The sequence below is a fragment of the Maylandia zebra genome, linkage group LG6, assembly GCF_041146795.1.
Source record: "Maylandia zebra isolate NMK-2024a linkage group LG6, Mzebra_GT3a, whole genome shotgun sequence".
NCBI classification, from domain to species: Eukaryota; Metazoa; Chordata; class Actinopteri; order Cichliformes; family Cichlidae; genus Maylandia; species Maylandia zebra.
In genome coordinates this window covers 23041988-23065988 of record NC_135172.1, presented here as the reverse complement: position 1 = coordinate 23065988, position 24001 = coordinate 23041988, and the positions used below count along the sequence as shown (strand labels likewise).

The following is a 24001-nucleotide window of genomic DNA, read 5'->3' as shown; positions in this document are numbered from 1 at the left end:
TGTTTATTAAAGTTGAATTTAATGTTAAAATCTGTAACATTGTGCTGTCGATTTTTCCTTTCATAGGGACTGATCTTTGCACTGGATTTCATCATCAGACAGAAGCTGCTAAACCACAAAATAGATGTGAATTATTGTTTAGTAGCTGCAGGCACCAAAACTGACATAATGACAGAGAGTAGAATTAAGGTCTGTGCTGTGCAGCGATTATGTCTGCAGAGAGTAATGTTTAGCATTACACATGCATACATCAAATATAGTTTGACGTGTTTTTTAATCTCTGATTGCCAGCAAGTACATTGTTTCTCGTTTATTTTTTGTGCAAAGGTGGTAGCCCACTTCTCAAAACTGAGTAAGCTAATTTTTTACAAAAGGACATGTTTAAATTATTGAAACACTCGGGCTTACGTCGACACAGAAATTCATCACAATAATGAAAAGATAACGCAAGATGAGTAATAAAGCGCAAACAATCTTGTAACTGCAAAATCAAATGTTGCAATGTACTGTATGTGGCAAAGCAAACTGCACAAAACATTATTCTTGGATGCAGCACAGCACAGTAATAATCTTTTGTATAAACGAACAGTAATACTGAAAAGTTTTCTGGCTATCTTTTGTAGTGTTTTTTTTTTTTTTTTTTTTTTACATTTAACGTCTTTTTAAAAATTGCAATAAGTCACAGCTACATTTCATCATAAGCATATTCTGTCACTTGTAAACACTCATAATGCGACGAAGAAGATCAATATACAATAAAGCTACAAGCAAATATATTAGTACTCACAGAGCAGAGCAATGAGAAATCTTTTGGAGGCCTTTATATAAGAAATGTGATATCGAATTAGAAAGTTATTCATTCTCATATTAACAAATTACTTGACATTTACCAGGAATAATAATTAAGTGTTTAAAATATAGTATACTGCTTTTACACCAAGAAGAAAGAAAGAGACCCATGCTGAAAGAAACTTTAAAGACACAACAAACAATTTAGTCACCGCTGAACAGAGAGAGGCACACACCGTGCTGTACATTCAAACAAACACATTATTTACACACAGAAACAGCAAAATACTTTGATTAATACGTCTCAATATTTAACCAACCTCAATAAAAATGATTGGACAACTTAAAAATGCAAAACACTAAAATGCACAGCATATATGTTTTCACATTCTTTGAAAATACTTTCATGAGTCTATTAACATTCAAATCTCTTTAGGATAATTAAGGACATTTGTGTTGTGTTTGTATGGCTGTACCTTCTGGTTGATTTACAAAAAAAAAAAAGTTGGTTTTTTTTTTCTATACTATGTGACAGCTGAATATCTGTTCGCTATGTGTTAATCAACATGGAATATAAATGACAAAATACCAAAACTGTATTTAGCTTTGATCACAAAATCTTTTTTTTTTATTCCAAAGCTCGGTATGTTCAATAGGAAACCAAAACTATGATTATGCTTGATTACCAAAACAAGTGACAAATCTAATCTCTTAACAGCAAAATCTATGAATAGACCAAAAATATGAAAATTTTCATGTCTGAGACTTGATGAATGCTGAGTCATTGAGGATCTGCCACAGTATGCTTCCACTGTAAACTGTAAATTCAACACAACAGAGGTTGTCGTACTGCCTGGTGCCATCTCAGCACTTGATGTTCACACAAGCAACAATTTCCATGCAACACAGGGAAACAGCGTTAAAACAGCAGTGGCACCGGTAGCAGAACAACGCTATCCTTATATATTGCACGTCACCATGCAACTTCCTGTATTGTTTTCCTTTCACTTGACTGAAAAATATAAATAAAACAATGACGCCCTAGCTCCTAGATGGCTAGTTTGCGTTCAGTAAGCTCATTGAGCTGCCTGTTTATTGACATGGTGGAAATGAACTGGATTTCTCCTCTGGCTTATTGTAGGTCACCAGGAAACAGTTGCATAACCAAGAGTTACACACAGAGCCATGTAGTGCTAGAAAGAATTCCATCAGCAGCTGTTCCGCTGGTGACTCTCTGCAGCCACTCGTTCATGGCTTCTCCTGAAGCCATTAACGCCCATCCTTTGTGAAGTTCACAGCTGTTATGGGGTGAAATAAAAAACAGGCTTTTGATCTGATCTCCATCAGAACTGAATAATTTTATCATCAACTGAATGAGCTGTAGGACAGATGGCTGTGTTTAAATGCTTCTTACAGTGATTTGTATCAAAGGGTGAACTTGAATGAACAAGCGTTAAACTTTTTGCTCTCAGTATTTCTATTTCTAAGCTAACCAAGCACCGTGCGCACTTTTTTGTACATCTGCGGTGTAAGAATGCATGCGTATAAAGCTTTACACATGGAAATGTTTTGTGTACACACACATCTGGAAATGCTCATGTTCAAGGGAATTCTTCAGGCTGAGCGCTGGGAGCGCTTCCATTTTGTGTTTTCACAGCGGTGTCGCTGCAACCAGCAATCTCTGTGTGCCGAGAAGTGACGTAGCTTCTCTTCCTACCAGGCAGGGAATGCTTCCTTCCGGTGCCACCTACAGCGCTGCCATCACCTTCAGCAGGGTCATAAACTACCACCATGGTGTTATCCATCCGTGTCAGTGTGTACATACTGCTCTGGCGTGTTTGGGTTAGCCGTGTAGAGCGTAGTTCCAGCTCGTCGTAGCTGGACACCTTAATAAAAGGGCACCAACGAAATGCTTGCTTGAAGCCTGCTCGAAACCTGTTGTAGTGAGAGAAAAACACATGACAAAAAAATGAGTTCATTTGTCATTTAATTGGCCTTTATTTCTGTTAAATCTTGCATAATTTCTTCTAATTGAAAAAGCAAGTGTTCCCCTCCTTGGCTTGTAAATGAACCACCGTATGAGGTGAGGAAGGCATACAGCAAACTGCTTTCTGTATCACTTGGTATTGTTGTTCTCATAAGCCAATTTGTGTCTCTGTGTTTTGAATGTTCTATTCTCAGTGACCATGGTGGCAGGCTGGTCTGCAATGCATGAAGGAAATTGTTTTTCTGCATAGTGAGGTGCAGAACAGCTGGCTCTGTATCATCCACTCATCCATCCATCTGGAGAATGCTATCACTCTCTGAAGTCACCAAAACCTTTTATAGAAATGCCTTTTTGGTCTATTTTTCATTTTTGAATTAATCTTTGGCAGAGTGGTGGCACCGTTGAGACAACTGTTTCTGTTTCTGGCACTTGAAAGTATCTCCACTTTTGACTGGGAGAAACTAGTATCAGCATCAGTATATGTGCTGTGCAGATTTAAATACCCTGTCATTTGAGTGGTAGGGGTTGTGGAGACAGCTGCTCCAAAGAGCCTCTGAGAAAACTACCAAGAAGGTCATTTTTCTCCTTGGTGAAGAGAGTAATGAGGCCACTGAATTTGTACCTGAGAACTATAACTGTCCCAAGCCTGGACTGAGTGGTGGTAACACAAACATCCTCTAGTCCAACCCTCAGGTACCCAATGACCTATCACTTGCCGAAGCTGCTCTTGAGGCCTGTGGCCACGACTCAATGTGGCCACAAGTGGATCATGGTCATCAGTGATGAGAAGATCCGACAAACACATCATCACCCACCAATCTACACTTATGAGTTGCTTGCCCCAAGTTATGTGTCTAGAATGCCAAGGCTCACACTGGGTAAATGCAGGACAAGGTTGTCTGAGAGGCCAGTCAGTGTTGAAGCACCTTAGGACAGTGTCTGCAGTTGGCTTAAGATTCAAGGGCAATTCTGATGAGTTTCAAGACACATATTATGAGTACACTCTGTATCTTATCGACACAGACACAGGGTCATGTCTTCATTTTCACCTTTGCCTTTAGTGGGAAGTGAAGTGGTGTCTGTCATTATTAGTAGGGATGCTAGATGTGAAGCTGCAACGTAGTTGTCTGTTCTGCATTGTTGACCAAGTGTGGCTAGCATAGCAAATGTTATTTTGGAGGTAGCATTCCCCCAGGCAATAGTATTGCAACTGATATATTACTACTGAAACACAGCTACTTGAGTTAGCTAACAGTTAAGCATTAGCTGACTTCTTTATGATAAGTAGCTTATGATACTTCTTGGATAGAGAAGCTTACTTTGCACAGCTAACATTAGATAACACTGTAGGCCTTCCTAGTCATCATACAAATGCACTGAGGGAATGACAATCCCTTAACTGCTTTCATCTCAATATAAACAACAATCATTATGGGCGCCGGTTTAGCTCAGTCGGATGAGCAGGTGACCATATGCCGCGTGCCTTAAAGCGGCCACCCCGAGTTTGAGTCCGACCCGTGGCCTCTTGCTGCATGCCTTCCCCTCTGTCTTTCCCTCCGCTTTCCTGTCAGTCTTCGCTGTGTCTATCCAATAAAGCCAATAAAGTTAAAATGCCAAAAAATATATTGAAAAATCAAATCATTATGTAATACAGGTGTAAAAGACCTTGAATGAATTCCCTCATGCATCAGGTGCCTTTGCAAAATTAGTTGCACATTTGTTGTCTCGTTAAGTAGCAATGCTAAATTAGCAACACTGTTGTTACCCACCTGCTGTTGAGGCAGCAGTAGATGATGGGGTTGTACATAGTGGAACTCATTGCAAGCCACATGATCGACAGGTATACCTGCTGGATGTACTTCCATTTGCTCAGAAACTTGTTGAGACCTGTTGCAATGAAGTAAACATGGTATGGCAGCCAGCAGAGGGCAAACGTCACCACTACAACAATCATCATCTTAACCACCTGAAACAGAGAGAGTGCAAAATGATGAAAAGCATAGATAAATGACAATCATTTGAAAGAAGAATACGGTGCACATAACTTCAGTCCAAAAGCAGGCAAATTATACTTTTATTACTGTAATGCTGTAATAGGACTATCACACAAATACGTGAAACACCAAATAATTAGTACCAAAAATAACTCTTCTGCCAACTCTGTTATGGGAAAAGAGATGCTAAAATTAACGTTAAATGTCCCTGGATCAGACTGAGGCAATAACAATTCCTTAATTGGCCTTACTTCTGCTTTTTATACATGGAAATGGAGTAATGCTAATAATAATAATAACAATGATAATGTAATTCAGAATTTTTTCAACTGAAACATTTCATAAAATCATTTTGAATTGAATGACATTTGAAGAAAATCTGGAGAAATCTGTCATGAAGATCATTACATGGACTCAAGAACACTGTCTGTGAGTCTGTGGTCAAACAAATCATAATTTTCTTCTTCTTCTTTTTTGAAAAATAGACTCTACATCCTCCAGACTAAAAACAAGAGACTCGTTATGACCATTCAGTTCAAAAGTCGTAATGGAATTGACGGCTTAATAGGCACCATCAATGCTGAGAGGTATTTATAGGTTTCAGAATAACAGCACAACTTCATAGAAGAACAGTCCAGGTGCTGAACTGCCTTGCCTGCAGTTCAATTCTTTCACAAACTGAAAACATTTGGAGCATCACAAAAATTTAAACAAATGAGAAAGAAGACCCAGGACCACTGAGCATCTAGGATTCTGTATCAGTCAAGTGTTTTAGCATGTTTATATTTCCCCCAGCATTCCAGTTTTTCTTTTCTCTTTTATCTATCTCTGTTTTGTTGATGTGTTACTTCCCTTGCCTTCCTTGTTTCTACTTGTTGTTTTATTTTGGTAATTGCGCTTCTTTGTGTGTTTGTCCTGTCTTTTTTCCAGATAACTTCAGATCATTGAGCTATTGTTTTTGTTTTGTTTTTTCATTTTACCTAAAGCTTCGGTATGAATGCACTGTTTTATCTTTTGTAAGTTTATTAAATTCCCTTTGTTAACTGCATGCCTTTCCACTTTTGCGACATCCTGCATTTGGAACCATTTAAGAATTGAATCAAACCATATCAATATGCCCATTTTAAACACGCTACATTTATTGAAAAATAAAGGTTAATAAAAATCAAGTCAGAGGAAAACCTACTTTTTTGCCTGACTGATGGCAGTTCAGGCAATTCTGAACTGCAGTGGATTGTATCTGGGTGGTTACCAGGAACAAAATCTCCAATACTTTGTTTCTTCAGAGAGAGGCTAGAGAGGCACCATGAGCAGAAAGCTTTGCAGATACAAAACAGACATGTCTGAGTCCTCCCTGAAATCTAAACAAAGTCTTGGAACCCTTTGTTTTGAGTATATGTTTTAAAAAGAAGTTTATGGCATAATACAAACTATGTGGTAAACCTTACTAGGTGGCTGCTGAACAGGGTTGAAACACTTAGTTGCTGTTTTATTTAATGACAGTGTCTACATTAAATGAAGGATGATACCCAAAAGATATAATACAACTTAAACAAGTCAAAAGACCAATAAAAGACCAGGAACGCCTTGTGTGTGTAAGTATAAATGTTTCCATTGCATGTACAATGATCTGTAGCAAAAGAATCCTCCAGCGGTGTAATTTATGGGGAAAAGCTGAGGGGAAGGTTTTGACTCCAAAGTTTATTTTACACTAGATTATTTGTAGGACCTCTCTACATTTATAAAAGGCTGGACATTTTGTTTGTGTGTCACAGAGCCTTGAAAGGATGACAGAAGATAAAAGAGCAAGACATAGTGGCAACCATTGCTTGTATCCATTTTGATTTCGAACGTGTTAACTGATGGTAACTACTACCATTTATATCTTATGGTCTATGCTGTTATTTATTTATTATTCTTGTCCATCTTTTAGTTGTGTTTGACTTTCTTGCATTGCCTATGGAGCCAGTTTTCAAACCTATTTTCTTCCTTTAAAGATCTTTAAAACATACAGTCTTTTAGAATCATTGTCAATCTCTCTGTGTTTACCAGCATGCCTTCTGCCCCTCATCTCGAACTGGTTTGAGTTGGCAGATGGGTGCCCCTTCCTGAGCCTGGTTTTGTCAGAGATTTCTTCCTGTTAAAAGGAAGTTTTTCCTTGTCACTGTCTCCAACTTCTTGCTCACAGGAGGTCATGTGATCGTTGAGGTTTTCCCTGTATCATTTTAGGATGTTTACTTTACAATATAAAACACCTTGAGGTGGCTGCATTTGTGATTTGGTGTTATATTAATTATATATATGAAGTAATTCACTTGAACTCGATTGAGCTGAATTGAAATGCTTTCAGTGAACACTACAGGAACAGCTGTTAAAAATCTTGCTGCACTTTTTGATTTCTTGCAAATATACCTTGGAAGGCAAAGCCAAACAGGCACTTCCTCTTCAGGCTAAACATGCTCATAACTTAACAGAACGACAGACACATTTGCTAAATTCTCTTATTTTGTTTAAATGGTCCATATTTGGACGGCCAGAAAACGTAATCACACAAACTTAAATATTTACTTTAAGAAGTATGCTTTAAATAATAATAATGAACTATTATGTTAACAAACATAATATTAAAGGGGGAACAGAATATAAAGCATTTCTTTGAAGATTAGGTATCTGTACCATTGGGCATCAAACAAAAGTACAAAAAAGCACCTTTTTGGTAAATGAGTATAGGACAGAGTTTGTTTTTCAAGCTTTTACAGTAAAATGTAGTCCACAGTGGTCAACATTTTGTGTGCAGTAAAAATAACCCACAGTCCCTTCCTTATGCAACTATGGTCCATAAACAATATTAAAAAGGATATTCTGTGACGCACAAGAGACTGAAACAAATAATGGCTAGAGTGCAAAAGGTTTATTTCTACATACTCTACCTTGGGTGTTTTGGAGGTTATTGAAAGGAAAGAGAATATATGGGGACAAAGGGCTTATTCTGTCTAGCAGTGTACTCAAATGAGCTTTGAATTCAAAGTGACATCAGACAATATTAGAATGAAAAATTGAGGACAAACAGGGGCTCATACCTAAAATCATATGCTTTGTAACAGTCATGTTAAATTTAAGTGAAATCCAGCGAAAACAATAAGTAAGATGTAACAACAATTATTTAAAACCGAGCTCACAGTATTGGCAGTAATTTAGCACCAGGCTACTTATAAAGGCAGCAACTGCAAGAGTAAAGTATTCAGTCTAATATTCAAGCAAGCACTTTGACAAGAGTGGGAAGGAAAAACTCCCTTTTAACAGAAAGGAACTGCTGGCAGAACTAGGATCAGGGAGGAGCATTTGGGGTGAGGGGAGGAAGACAAGACACATTTTCCTAAAGAAAAAAGGATTTCAGTCTAATACCAGTATTTAAAAAAATCATCTAAAACACACACACACACACACACACACACACACACACACACACACACACACACACACACACACACACACACACACACACACACACACACACACACACACACACACACACAACATAAACAACAACAAAAAACAAACAAACACACTTAGCACTATGAGAAATTAGAGGCAGTAGTTCCATATTATTGTGTTCTACGTGCTTGGTTTGATCCCAGGAGGAGACACAAATCCATCTGCACTGGAGGCCTACACTACGAAGCAGCATTTCATCTTATCCAGGTGACTCTTGGGATTAATCCTGGGGCTTCTGTAACATGAAGGTGGCTTACCTCGCCATGTACATGGATATGTAATTTATGCTTGGAACAGGTTAAGTTCCAGATTAAAGATATTTTTAACCCTACAAAAAAAAGAAAGAAAGAAATACAGTTTTGTTATTCTACTGTACAAGCAGTGACATTCAACTATTTGTACTTGTGGACTTTGTATCACAGGTAGACTAAGCCTTTGAATTCTGTCTTTGTATTTATTCTTTACTCCCTCTCAGATCATTAAATAGCAGTATAAGTAACCTTAAATTTTTGTCCCCCCAGCCTCTGCTTTTTGCTGTCTTGGCTCAACACTGAGGCGTGCCCATGCCATCTCAGAGACATGATCTCACCAGCATGTCTTGGAAATGCCTGAATGAGTCATTCTATATAGATGCCTAAACCACCTGAAATGACTACTTTTGATCCGGAAGAGCGGCTGCTCATCTCTGCTCCTTAGTGACTGAGCCTCACCTTATCTCTCAGGGTGAGAACAGACACTCTTGAGAGGAATCTCATTTCCGCCACTTGTATCTGTGATTTCATTCTTTATATCACTATCCACAGCTTATGGCTGCACATCAGCCAGTAAATTGACAGCTTTGCTTTCATGCTCTGCTCTGCAGTCACCGTGACAAACAAGTCGCTCACCGACGAACTGAGGTGCTTGTTGTCAATCATCTGCTCAACACTTTCCGCACTTGTGATCAAGGCTCCTAAATACTTGAACTCCTCTTGACATCCAATCTAAAGCGCATATATATGTATTATTTTATATTAAATATATAGATAGATAGATATAGCCTCTTAACAACTAACAGCTTATTGCAGTAAATCTACCCCATGCAAAACATAATTGAGAAATGTGTGTGAAAGACTGAGTGAATTCTGTTCAATTTAAAGAAAATTGTTTTTATGGGTACAATCATTTTCCTTTAACAGCAGGGTAGCAGGAAGGCAGATGACAAAACATAGGAAAAATCTAAGGAAAATCATAATATGATTTAATCAGTGTCTAAGATTTGGACTCAACATATTTTCTCTGGTTTATCTTGAGAAAAGATACTAAATGCTTTTGAGACAGCTACAAAAGACAGTCTGACACCTGCAGTTACTATCCTGTAGGGCCCTTTTGTCTGAAGAGCCCAGTGCAACACTCAAGTCATCAAATCCTCATGGTCAGGACCTTGATTGGTTGATGCTGGCTTCAAAAGCCCCCTCACTGTGCTAATGAAGAAAATCAGCGTTTGATAATGGGAAGACTGCATTTTAACCCATATCTTGATCTTTTACTAACGCGATTCAATAGCGTTTTCTTCTACAACTAACCAAAACTGCTAATTATTGCTAACAGGAGCTAGCCTTCGCTGGACAAAAATACTTTTCTTTTTAATCATAGTTAAGACTTTTTGTCCAGTGATTTTCCCAACTTAACCTAACCTAACCTCAGTAAAATGCTATTCTAGATTATTTCCAAACACACTAAGAGTGCAGAATAGTACTCCTCTATATTGAAATGAACCAACTGAGGTGGTTTCAACATTTACCTCGGATGCCTCCTAGGCAATGTGCTTTGGTCTAACTGAAGGAGGCCCTGGGGAAGACATGAGTGGACATGGAGTGGTTATATCTGTTGGTTGGTTTGGGAATATCTCAGATTTCCCAGGAACACCAGAGTAGAACCGAACCGGCTGTTCAAACCCCCCCAAGGCTGCCCGCTGGAATCGCAATGGAACGAGGCGCAACCTCTCACAACGAACGTAATATGGTCAACACCTTGGAGATGCTTACAGCTGCTGTGAAGGCTCAAAACAACACCATTGAGCGTATGGGGGGATACATCAGAGAGAGGCCTGCTCAAAATGAGACCCTTGAGCGACAGTTGGAAGACATCGCGGAACGGATCACTGCAGTTGTGAGGTCTCAGAATCAAAAGAATGACAACACCATGGAACAGAAGTTTGATACCATCATGGGGAGGCTCGCGACTCTCCAACGGAAGATTGAGAGACCAGCGTCGGAGTGTTAAAGAGCAGCCTGAAAATTCTCCTGGGCTGCTCACATGGAAATTAACAAAATCAACATGAACATTGCGGATCCCCATCACGGCGCCAGCTGCAGGCCCAAGGCTGGAGCCGAACAATCACTCCCTGATAACGACTGTGCTACAGCTATTCTTCCCATCCCATGCAAGGACACCTGGATTGGCTGGAGGACTGTTTACTTAGCCTGATAGGCCGAAGGACACTGTCTCAGCTGAACTATGGACACGCACACACATACACTTACACTGATAGGCACTCACTCATCCCCCCTCCCTTTCCAACGCCTTCAATGCTTGTTTACACGGCGGGTCTGTGTGCCACGCTGGAATGGTAGCGCTGTGCAGGGCGGCTGCTGTGTTCGCTTCGGATTACTCCTCACCCCCCACCCACCCCTGTGGCTTGTCATGTCTTCACAATGTTGTGCTGTGGACATTTATGTGCTTTTTTTGTGCAGAGGAGTTTTTTTGTTTCCTGTTCTCATGCTGTCCCATGGAAGCATAGCATGAGTAGGGGTCTCTTTTTTTCCTCTTGTACTTTCCCCATTGTAGTGTACATTTCAATGTTTTTTCTCTGATTCTACCAATCTCCGACCTGTATCCCCATGTAATGTTTGTGCTATATGTGTAAGGTCGGGGGGGGTCCCATTTCACTGCAGGGCAACCTGCATGTGACGAATAAAGCTTTGATTGATTGATTGAGTAGGTTGTTGCAAGCCAGACGCAGATGAGCTGCAGAAGACGAATATCTGGATGGATGTAAAAGGAACCCAGTGTGTTCAAATATGACACTAAAGCCTTCTGACCAAACATGTGTTTGTCTAAGAGTAGAATCTCAAGTGTTTGTATTCAGTATTACATCTTAAAAACATTGTGTTAGCCAAGCCTAAATTGGCGTACAGTAGCATTCCTGTGAAACCTTTAAGCTATTTTATATCAAGACATGTAAAAGGGACTAAATGAAAGTGGTCCTTTCTCACTGAATATTACATTACATGCTGTATTGCAGGCGTGTACTTGGTCCCCTGTTGGTGTGAAGCTTGTAGAGGAAGAAAAGCACAAAAATATGTTGCTTGCAATGTGGAAATCAGCCTGAGGAGCACAGAGTGGGAATCAAATGTAGCACACAGTCCAGCACCAACATTCAATTCATATATATTTATATCACATATATAGGTTATATACATAATTTAACTGCAAAAACAAAATTAAGCCAAAGTGAACATACTAACTGAACCTTTCTTTAAAAATCTCCATTACCACAATATTTCACATCTAAATAAAATGAAAAGTGGGAAATGTGCAAAAAAAAAATGGGACATTTTGATTTAATGCTCAGTTCCTTTTGAAAAAACCCAAAAAGTAATAAAGCTAGTGAGATATGAATAATTTAGAGTTAGACCGTAAACCACCAAAACAGTCTTGGGGTTTGCCCTAACACTGGACTTCATTAAGCTAGTAAATAACCACACATTACTGAGCATGAAACTAAAATGAGTTATGCTTCGTGTGGAACAGATATCGCCAAATAGTGAGTTTGAATAAAACACAATATTGATTAACTGATTAAGCAACAGAGAAACTCATTCAATAAAATGAAAAAATGAACGAGAAAATAATGATTACTAATGACCTAGAATGAAGTTTAGATATTAGCAGCTGTGAGAACTCTTAGTATATAAACAGTAAAGCTTTAAAGCAACAATATTCATAGAATAATGTAATAATATATTTAATTACAATAATAATAATAAATGATATTTTGAGAGCAGACAAAATGTAGATAAAAGAAAGGGAGACTCAAGGTACCACAGGCACATGATTTGTGCCTGCAGTGAGGGCTTCAGCTGGAGTCCTTGTCAAGGTGTGAGGCCGATATTTAATTGCTGTTTTGATCAGTCACTGACGAGAAGAAAGAGTGTGACACACCTTAAGATCAGCATGCACTCAAAAAAACAAAAACAAAACAAAGCAGCAAAGTTATATGGTATTATTAATGACTTTTAATAAAGCTTTTGTAGCATAACCCTCCACACTGACTGATGCTTGTATGACTGTCTCTCTCAGGCCATGGATGAACCCAGATGGGATTAAAACATTTCATTATTGCTGATGTTAGTGTTACACTTGCACACGATACAGGTTAACACTGCTGTACTGAATATCTACAAATAACTCATCTTGTAATGTAATCCACACCGATCTTTACCTTCTCACGTATCATTCTCAAGACTCTACCAAGAAAGAAAAACTGAGCACAAACTACCTTAAAGGACTGCACAGCGGTCTTGCGACAGGTCACTAGTGTTTCATGTGTCAGACTGACATTTTCAATGCACAGCCCCAGGCATGAGCACCCATGGTGCTGTGATTGCAGAAGAATGGATTAACTCAAAACAATGCAGCAGTGTGAATCCACTTTTCATCACAACGATGAGAAATGATGCACACAATCAAGATTTCTTTTATTGCTTTGTCTCATCTCGCAGACCTGTTGCACAGGAAATCTATTATTAGGATGAAAAATTACAAAACTGAGCTTAAATGTGTCTTTTTTATGATTGGTTCAAACAAACAAGACACTGTCAAATCATTTCTGTATTTATTAGGTATTTTTATTGCAGTTTGTTTCTCTGGTCCAGACTAAAATATACACTTGTATTTGACTTATGTGAGGTCCCCCTCAGGTTTTGCATGAAGCATAATTAATATTTGTTACACATTTCTTTCACTGAGTTTGGACATTAAGTTTCTAGATGATAGCATTAACATGTAGCTAAATTTTTAATATGTCAAAGCTTTACAGAGCTAATATTAGTAGATATACCTTGTCTTTAGTACAAAATAGCAGATCTTGCTGACCTAACAAACAAATTAGATTGTAAACATGGAAAAAAAAATCATACCTACAAACAACTTTCATATTAGCTTTGTCATTTATCATGTTAATTAGCATGCTGATTGGCGCTCAGGCAGAAGACCCACTGAAGGCAGTTTGGCATTAGAAAGATGTGAGCAAATCATGTCATGAGATGCTCCAGAAATGCGGTGAAAAAGAAAGACGTGATTCGGCAGTTCAAAGTATTAAGATTCATTCAAGCGAAGGTATAATTTGGCTGATGATGAGGACATTGTTTTGCTAGATACTTTTAAGTAAGTGAGCAATTTATCAGGTAGTAGGTATTCTCCTTTTACCTCTGCTTTAAAGATGATATATTGAGTTACACATTCAAGGTCACTGGTTCAGTTCCAGCCAGAGGAACAACTCCACTTTATGGGTGTGTAAAAACTCTGCCAAAGCAAACCTGCAGAGCTAGTCCACTGCAAAAGAACCGTCTTGTAAAAGCTGAGGAGTTGACAGCAATGAGCAAGATGCAGCAGCTGCGTTGTTGTCTGTACGGTACTATAACACCCTGCTGTTTGTGAAATTATGATGAAAAAGGAATCTATGTTCATGGATGTGAACCGTTACCGGGGTTTTTTTGTCAATTAATATAAATTTATAAGTAATATATGTAAGTAATAAGAATTTTTTTTCTGAGTAAAGAGGAAAGTGTTACCAATAACAACAAGGAAAATAACGTTTTTTTTCCTTTCTGAGATAAGCTACTACACATAGTTCCTGTGGTAGTTTACTTAATCAGTCTCATCCAGATTCAGTGAAACGTCTTGGACAAAACAGGGAAAAGACATACATGCTTACGTTATGATCTTTGTAGTAAGATGTCACTATAATTTCTTTTTGCACTGAAACATTCTCTCAGATTAAGCCTGATTAATTGTAAGATTACATTAAATCTGCAGACTGTATAACAAACAAACAAAATAAATTCAATCTGTGTTGTTGGTTTATGAGCAAAATGACAGAAACATGGTTACAGGCTTGCAACTTCCCAGTCGCACAGTAGACCAGCCCTGACACATACTTTTTTCACTCTAATTACAAAACAAATATTAAGGGCCATAAATTGGCTTGAATTTTTTCCCTGGCCTGTCTGAAAATAACGTTTTAAATTTGTATTTCCCCTTCATGATTTCTTTCTTTTTTTCTTTGCTTTTTTTCATATTTGTCACACCTACATGTTTCAGATCACCAAATAAAATTTGGTATTACAGACAAAGTTAACCCAAGAAAATGCAAAAGGTACTTTGTAAATGAGGATTTTTTTTTTTACTAAGGAAAAAAAGCTTTCCAAACCTGCCTGGCATTATGTGACGAAATTAATTGACCTCTGTTATTAAATCATGAATTAACTGTGATTAACAACATTATATTTGGAAAGTTGAATCCACTTTCACTAGCCAGGCTCAGGCCAGACCTGTTGATTTAAGAAATCACTTAATTAGATGCTGTCTAAGAAAGTGAAATAGGCTAAATGCAATAAGCTGCCAAGCTTTGCACAGTCATTTATATGGTTTAAGGGGCAAATACTTTTTCATACAGGAAGGTTTTTCTCCTTAACAAATGAAATTATCATTTTTTAAAAATCGATTTTATATTTACTCTAGTTATCTTTGGCTATAGTTAGAATTCTGTTTCACTGTGGTCAAAGTGAGCTGATATGACTGAAAAGCTCTGACAACAGGATGCTTTTACTTGCTCGTTCGTCTAAGAAGTTAGAGGGACATTTATTTGGTGTAACATTTAGAAAAAAGCTTTTATTTTATTTTACTTATCATAACATAACTTGTTATGTCAAATCAGTCACATATTATTTAACCTCAGTCTCCACATACACAACTGTAACTGTAAATAACAGCAGTTTGCAGACTAATGATTGAAATAAGAGCAGTGCAAATAACATAAGTTCATTTTTTACACTGTATTCATCCTGGGTCTGTTTTCATTTATTATTTCATTTTTAAATTCCAACAATTAAGTAAAATTGTATTCTTGGATGTATCTATTTATTAGATTTTATGTTACAAAGTTAGGAAAGCTTAAGTCGAGCTAAGTTGTGCTTGATGTTTCCTTACACATAAAACAATCCCAGTTTCTTTCTCACAGTGACGGCCACAGTTGATTATTTTAACACTAGTTTTGGTCCAGCACGATGGCCATGTGGCAGACAACGCAGAGGGCATCAATCAGAAAAAGAAAATTGTGAGTGATTCCAGAAAATATTGAACTGATTCTACCTGATGTTTTTGTATTTGCTTTCATTTTTTAGCACGTTTATGGAGCTAATCATGTTTATTGTGCAGTGAACTGACTGCAAAGCTCATGGTCAGCATGCTCAAAAAAAAGTTAAACTCAATGCGTACTGACAAGCCTTTCCACTGTGAACCCATTAAATTTAATTTGCTCAGAATTAATAAGTAAAACTAAACTGGGACACAGCTAATGAGCCATAGCTTTGTTCACTAATACCATGAAGAGCTGAAAGCAATTTAAGGTCAACTTGGAGTTGAGTTTCCTTTAAAATGGGTTCACAATGCACAGTTTGACATCTTCTATGTACATTGTCTATAACACTTTCATAAAGGCGACACAATCCTTTAAAACATGAAAAAAACATGAAGTCATTTTAGGAACAGGAACCCTGACACCATCTGCATTTACTTACTCAAATGAGTTATAGTTATAGTGTCTATTTAGCTGTAGACACAACAATATTTCCATCAGATTCATTTACATTTCTGTGCCAGTCACCAAGCTGATTTTTTTTTTATGAGTTTTCAAATTGATTCGGCTCACTGAGCTGAATATATATATATTTATTTATTTAGTATGTTTTGCCTGGAGTACCATAAAAACATTAGCTTGTAAGCCTGGTGCTGTTCTCTCCTTTGTGTAATCTATTCTGACCAGAGACTCAGAGCACTGTACTCTCAACCTGCATGACATTCATGTGCTCAGATAAACACACTGTACCATGTAAACCAGCAATGAGAACAGAACAGTGCTTCATCAATTACAAAAAACAAAAAAATTAAATGGTAAAATTAAGATTTAAACAATTCTGCTCTAAAACAAGTGAACAAAATATATGTCTGGGGTCAAATCTGAATATGTCTATGTACAAAACCCCGTACAGACATATCTATCTATCTATCTATCTATCTATCTATCTATCTATCTATCTATCTATCTATCTATCTATCTATATAAAATTACAAGCACATCATTTAGTAAATGTAATGACTGTTCTACTGTTGAGTGGACCTTACATCTCCTCCAGTGATTTCTAATCTATCCAATATATTTACCTTTATTAGTGTTGTCTGAGAAAAGTAAATATGTTTTGTTCTTTCATAGATATAATTTTGCTGGCACCGTGAAGACACCGTCAAAGGCATTAATAACAGATCATGCCTGTTAGCAAATAGACATTTTATTTGAAGAAGAATTAAATGTTTTTGACAAAATTAGAAAAAGGTCCAAAGCTAAACCAAAGCATAATCGGTGTGCAGCAGCATTAGCTAGATAATAGTTGTGGGTGAGCCAACAATGGCTGCTTTTTTAAAATGCCTTTGTAGTGGGGCGTGGTCTGCGGTGCCGCTGCAGGGAAGGCAGACGCACCTGAGGGACATCCCCAATTGTCGCATAAAATGGAAACTGGGTCCTGTCTTTAAATTGTTGTTGTTGGTGTTTGGCTGGCGCCTGGACTTCGACACTGCCGCCACCCCCACCGGCGTTCCCCAACAGTGTAGGAGAGGGGGCCAGCAGAGTGGGGCCAGCCAGGACGCAGCCTGCCTTTGCGCCCATACCCACTTCTTGGGTGGGAGCACCTGGAGCCTTGCAGGTGCCTGCACCTGCTCCAGCTGCCCGGAGGAGGGCCGCAGAGGAACCATTGTGTCCTCAACCTGTGCAGCCAGAGCTGGAGGTGGAGGATGAGGCACGCAAGCAACCTCACCAGCCGGAGGTGGAGGATGAGGCGAAGGATGAGGCGAACGGGGGACCAGTTCGGCCTGAGCCCAGAGGTCCGGGTGGCGGAGGGACTGGCCGTGCCACCCAGTACAGCGGTGCCACCTGGTACAGCGGCGTTCTCACTGGAGTCTGTTGCACCTGCAGGACCTGCCAAGCTGGAGACAGAGGTCAAAGTGTGCGGGAGTCCTGCCAAGCCCAAGGTTGGCATGCTGTTTGATCCGGCCTCTCTTCCATCAGAGGCCGGCGTGTTGTGTGGTCCTGCGTGCCGGCTGCCTGCCGAGCTGCCAGGCTCTACATCTGTCTAACTGGGTCCCCAAAAAAACCACCCAAAGTACAGCCAATACAAACTTATTGAAGTGAGACTAGAGCAGACTAGCAGATATTTAAAAAAAACAAACAAAAAAAACATAGAACTATGAAACGTATACATAGTCCAAGTTTAAATTGCATTAAAGTACAATTTCCAATAATATTTATTTTATAAATAACTGAATATATCCATATGGATACACACATTTGTTATACAAATATGGGTCTATGTGGGTCCTTCTAACCTAGCTGTAATCTGTACTTTAAAAATATTATGACAAACCTAATTTATCACAATCACCTCTACAGCAGTTTGAAGATCTGCTTTGTGTTATTTTCTCTCTCTCTCTCTCTTTTCTTTTTGTGTGCATTTTTTTCAGTATTTTAGGCAATTGAAGTGAATGACGTTTTCAAAATTAATACCCACTGGTTGGTTGGACAGTCACTGGAGCTACAGTCATTAGAAGAAAAGTGCTACATCAATAGCCTTACAGCAGTAATCCATTATTTTTGACAGCAGGCAGCAGAACAAGCTACCTGTGAAATATGGTGTGTTTTAACAACAGCTGCATTCTCACAACTTTAAATTGTCTAATGGAGACTACAAGGTTAAAATTATTTGCCATCCACTTCCACTGGATGTTTATTCCAAGGCAACGCTACACTAACCATGGCATGTCCAAAGAAGTACACAAAATAGGCCCAGAGAAAATAATTAAGTTTGGTGGCAGTCTGAGAGTCTTCCCCTCATTCAACAATAAACGTTTCATCTACAGTGACTATATCATTAAAAAAAACAAAAGTTTAAATACAAATCCTAAATGTATGTGCACTGCTGCATAATTCCTCTGCCTTGGTGCATGCTGAAATGGTTTCTAGCTTGAGCAAAGTAAAGACAAATATACGCAGCAGGGTTTGCTGTCCTTATCCTGGCTTACTTTAGATTATAAAACAGAAGCAAGATGAAAGTACTCTGAAGCTTCAGGATTCTCAGTGGCAGAAAAATACTTATTCCCATTTCTCTGCCTTTAAGCATTCAACAGTTATCACATTCACAGTTGCAAATTGGGTTCCCATAGGTCATATCTTGATTTTTCAGATGCTGGTGTATTATTTCCCCTGTAAGCCCGCTTACCTTCCTTTTAGCCCGGAGCTGTCCATGATAGTTATCAGACGAATCTCCAGGGATCTCACCACCCCATAGTGTCAGCCCCACTATGGTGTAAGTAATGCCCATCACCACTAAGGGCAGCAAGTACACCAGCACTGTTACTATGATATGATACCTAAGAAGAAGGTATAAAAATTGTCAAAGAAGTGGGAACACTTAAAAAATAATCATACATAACTCACACATAGTATATGTTTCATGCTGTATAAACATGTCCACCTCTGTGCTCTTAGTTCCTGTTGCAACTGATAAATGTAACATTCTGGGAACACTTGCACTATAATCCCAAATGACTGCATTTGGTGCTACCTTCCAGAAAAAATAACAAAAGACAATAAATTAACAAATTGTTTTGGTGTGTTTATTATATTTTGCATTTTTTGAATGCTTCTCTATTCTTATTTACCTCTGAAAAAAAACATAATTTCTCTGGAATGCTATTTTTTACTCTCATAATGCTAATGAATACGACAGTAAACACTGCAATATTTCATATTTTGCCATTTTTCTGACAATGGCACAAGTTTTCATCAGATGTAGTCATAGGGTTTATGTTTTCCAAATACTTGCAATGTCTTTACCTTTTAAACAAAACTACCACTGTACAACTATATACTTACAAAAATTAAATCAATATGTTGTAAAATCGCTATTTTTTGCTGAGCTTAGCACACATAATGCTCAAACGGGAACACTACCCTGTAGTGTTTCCAACAATACTGCTCTGCTCTACTTTGTTTAAATGTACTGAGTGATGTTTAAAATGAAGGATGGGATTTATTAGTTTATTTCATCTTGCTTGTATTATTTGTATAAGTACATCCAACACATTCAAACATCAGACATAGCAGAAAAAACAGATAAATCTTTCTCACATGAAGGAGTCATCCTTCCTGTTGGGCCAGGCCACATAGCAGACAGTCCTTTGGGGTATGCTTCGGATGGTTTGGATGGTTGAGAAGTAGCAGAGGGGGAAAGCCAAAACTATAGCTAGACTCCAGATACAAACAATAACCCCTGTGGTGACCTTCGCTGACAGTCGAGGCTTAAGAGGATGGATGATGGCCATGTACCTACAGCAAAGAGGTTAAAAAGAGAATTCTGTGTTTCTATTTAATTGCTGACGTACATGTCAGAGTTAACACATCCTTAATGTTATTATTTTGTCTTTATTGCAGTTACTTTTTACAGATCGTAACATCTCAAAATTTGTCTTCAGATCAGTGGTCGTTATACACTCTGAAGTTGTTTCATGTCAAGGATTTTAAGAGGACTCAAGAGGCAAACATGAAACAATATTTCACAGTTCAAAAGTAATTATTTGAGAAAGTGTGAAATTTAAAAGATAGCATCAAGTCTATTTGCTGTATGCAATAAAGAAAAAAAAATTCTCTTACCTAAGCATTTAACTTCAACAAGCTGCTGGAATATAAAGTATAATTTTAAAGTGGAAAATGTCACTAATGCACAAGTGGAATTGACTGAATCGCTCATTAATTCAATTTATGATTCAACGACATTTTCAACATTAAAAATATACCTCATTTTCTACAAGGCAGTCTTGTATAAGTCCAATTACATGGGGGTGTTTGAATTTCGGGGAAGCTGATGGATTATTCATTCCTAAAAAGCTGTGATGAGATTTTGTTTGACTGACACAGTGAAACACTGACAGGAGATTACCATCTTCATGAACTCAGCTCAGGATGTTACATGATTTTCAATAGGCAATCACAGGGGCTTAGAGCTGCTAATTCAATCTTCATAGGATGGTAAAAAAAAAAAAAAAAATAGGCCTTGTCCTTTCACTCCAGTGACCACAACCCTCTCGGGGATAACAGCAAATTCACCAGTAATTGTTTGGAACTTATTGCTTCTCACTGGACCTTGTTAAATGTGGAATCAAGTATGTTCCAGAGCACAATGTCAGCTGATGGAATGGACTTGCAGTGAGCAAACATGAAAAACCTAAATAAAATAACACAAGTGTACACCTTTTTGATATCTATCGAAGAACATTTAGGGAGACAACAGAACTGGGTGTGACTCGGAAGCCTGTCATGCCTGAAGCTACACAGGACAGCTTTTGGAAAGCATATTGTTTTGAAGCTATGTCACAACACTGTTTTATTACCAAGTAAACATTCACTCAATCACCAGCATGTGCTTAACTAGCAGAGATTACCTCAGATGAAGAGTCCAGACCAAAAATAATGTACAGAGGTACATTTCAAGTGCTCTCTCAAAAGTCCTCAAGGGAAAGAAAAATGTTTAATCAGTCTGCAAACCTCACTTTAGAGTATCACAAAGGAATCATTAATTGTTATTTGTACTTAATCCTTACTAGCCATGGTTTTCTATTCATTTTTTCTTTATATTGTTATCATTTGAACAACATTGCATTTTCTTTAGTAAAAGCTATGTTAAGTGTTCCCAATTAAAGCTATTTAAACAAAGAAAATCAAATTGTACATAAGCTTTTAAGAAATTAATTTCTGTTACAATATTGACCTCCAAAATATAATTAAATCAAGTATGTTCCAGAGCACAATGTCAGCTGATGGAATGGACTTGCAGTGAGCAAACATGAAAAACCTAAATAAAATAACACAAGTGTACACCTTTTTGATATCTATCGAAGAACATTTAGGGAGACAACAGAAAAGGGTTGGCGTAATAAGCAAATGCTTCAGCCAATACCTTTTGATTAGCCTTGTCTCATGCTTTCTTTCTTTATGGTAGATTTTTGTTCTGTTTTCACTGTTTTTTTTTTCTCACTGTTTTCACTGAGATTTGAATTTGAATGCTAATCAATAAAATCAATAATCAATAATCAAATAATTATATGAGGTATAAAAAATTGTTTAAAAAAATGACCACAGGGACATTGTAAAATCTTCAGTGGTGTTACCTTTCACACAGAAACCTGTTTTCTTTTCTTTCCGCTGCCCAAGGAAACACACTTGGCAGCTGAGAGACTCAGCAGGAAGGACAAATTCACAGATGATCATGAACTGTGGCCTCATGCCATTTCAAGACATCAGAGCGGAGACAGCACCATACTGGGGTTACGAAAAGCATGACCGGAGGTTACATCTACATCATCTAGGTCATGCCGATGTTCTCTTTCTCTGTACACAGATGACAAATTGAATGGACATTGTGGACCAAAAATATAAAGGCATGTAAGTCGTTGTTGAGAGAAGCCAAAATGAGCACGGCCTGAGGAATTACATTGTTCCATTTGAGCGACAAGAAGAAGCACTGGAGGAAGAAAACACCTCAGACAATAACACAACGCACTGTGACACGTGAACACTAGCTGTAGACACACACTGCACTTGCTTGCAGCTTTCACATGATTTTGTCTTTTCATTATGTTCAGCCTGTGGCTACTTCTTTCATCAGTTTAATCCCTTTATTCAAACATTATGATGTATGATGGTCCACTGATCAGTTTCAAAGCCCTGGTGATAGTGTTGACTGCATCCTCACATTAATGGAAAGCACAAGGGTTGTCAGAGAGAAAGACTGCAAACGAACCAACGGAGAAAAGAGGACGTGTGAATGAGCAAAAAAAAAAAGAAAAAAAGGAAAAGATGTGCATGTGGCAGAAAGCAAGAGAGCCAGAGCGTGTAGGAGGAAAGGGCAATCTTTTCTAGGGTGTTGGCATACACAGAGTCATTCACTGCAGCACAGACTCTGTCCAAAACAACTGTTTCAGTCTGATTCACTTGCATTGAAATGTAAAACTAAATCTATGAAACAGGCTCAAGGTGTATGAGATGGCAGTCACCCTCCTGAGGAACTGCCTTTCCAATACAATTATGCAAATCACGACTTGACTACTCCATTGGGAATTGGGGAAAAAACAAACAAAAAAAACGTGTAACAGCAGGGACAGAGAGTGGGAACAAAAAAGGACAAAGATGAAGTTGATAACAGAGGCATCAGACTAAACTGGTGAGGACTCCAAATCAGTTTCTATAAGGGAACAAGTTAATACATTCATTTGCCTTGCAAAACGCATTTTGACTTGAAGCAAGACACTGATTTTAATTCACATTCCCACAAGTGCTGCTTGAACTCAGGGTTGAAATAAAATGATCCAGATTAAAGTGTCAAGGTTATCTTTCATCCTGTGTGTTTTCTAATATTCTATTTTTCTGATTATTAGTTGCATTTAATAAGACTGTGCACATAAGTGGGATATATTCCCATTGCTGAATGAAGGGTCTGAACTCTAGTGTTTGTATAACATCCTCACACTGAGTGATTATTTGTTCCAATATTGAAAAAAAAATGACAGAAACTGATTAAAGGCTGTTGGTAAACCTAAAATAAGACCTTAATCAATTTACCCGGTGACCAATAAAAAACGAATTGGTGTATGAGGTGCATGTGGAGCAACAGAACATTATCTGTTTAACTTTTTTTTTTTTTTTACTGCATTTTATAAAACCCACCTGTCCACAGCTATTGCCGCCATTGAGTAGATGCTTGCAAACACAGATGTGACTGGAAAGAAATTGTGGAATTTGCAGTAGGCTTCCCCGAAGTACCACTCCCCGTGAGCGGCATAGATAAAGTTTATTGAAGTATTGAAAGCAGCCATTGACGCATCCGAAAACGCCAGGTTCAGCAGAAAGTAGTTTGTCACTGTCCTCATGCGCTTGTGCGCAAGAATGATCCATATCACAATTAGGTTTCCAAACACCGCCACCGCCAGCACGAAGCTGTAGGCAACAGACCAGAGAGCGATGCGCCATGGCGGCTGGACGAACTGGTTGGTGTGATTCGTCGTTATGTTGGATCCGTTATATGAAGCCGTCATCCTCTTCTCCGTTTCCCCTGATGTTGTAAAGGTTTCAGTTGTTTCGCCAATATGCTCTAGGCGCACAGCTGGATTGGCAAGAAGGATTTGCTTACATGCGCCATAGCGCGCAACTTAAACACCCCTAACAAGATCCCCGTTTGTTTGATCCGACATGCACGTCTCTGCGCACAACTAATAAAACGCAGTGAAACTGTGTGTGGAACAAGTAAATCCCAGTGTCTGATTGTGCCTATGAATGCGCAGCCTCTCCTCCAGCAGCAGGACGCCGTGC

General features: G+C 38.4%; 1 protein-coding gene across 1 annotated transcript; it reads right to left on the bottom strand.

The window, feature by feature from the left end:
• On the bottom strand, positions 1-24001 carry tacr3a (tachykinin receptor 3a). The gene is made up of 5 exons (XM_004549518.4): positions 23360-24001; positions 19769-19966; positions 18858-19008; positions 4546-4742; positions 1-2724 (listed from the first exon to the last, which is right to left on the bottom strand). The coding sequence occupies exons 1-5, from the start codon at positions 23725-23727 to the stop codon at positions 2391-2393; spliced, it is 1248 nt and encodes a 415-aa protein (XP_004549575.1). The 5' UTR covers positions 23728-24001; the 3' UTR covers positions 1-2390.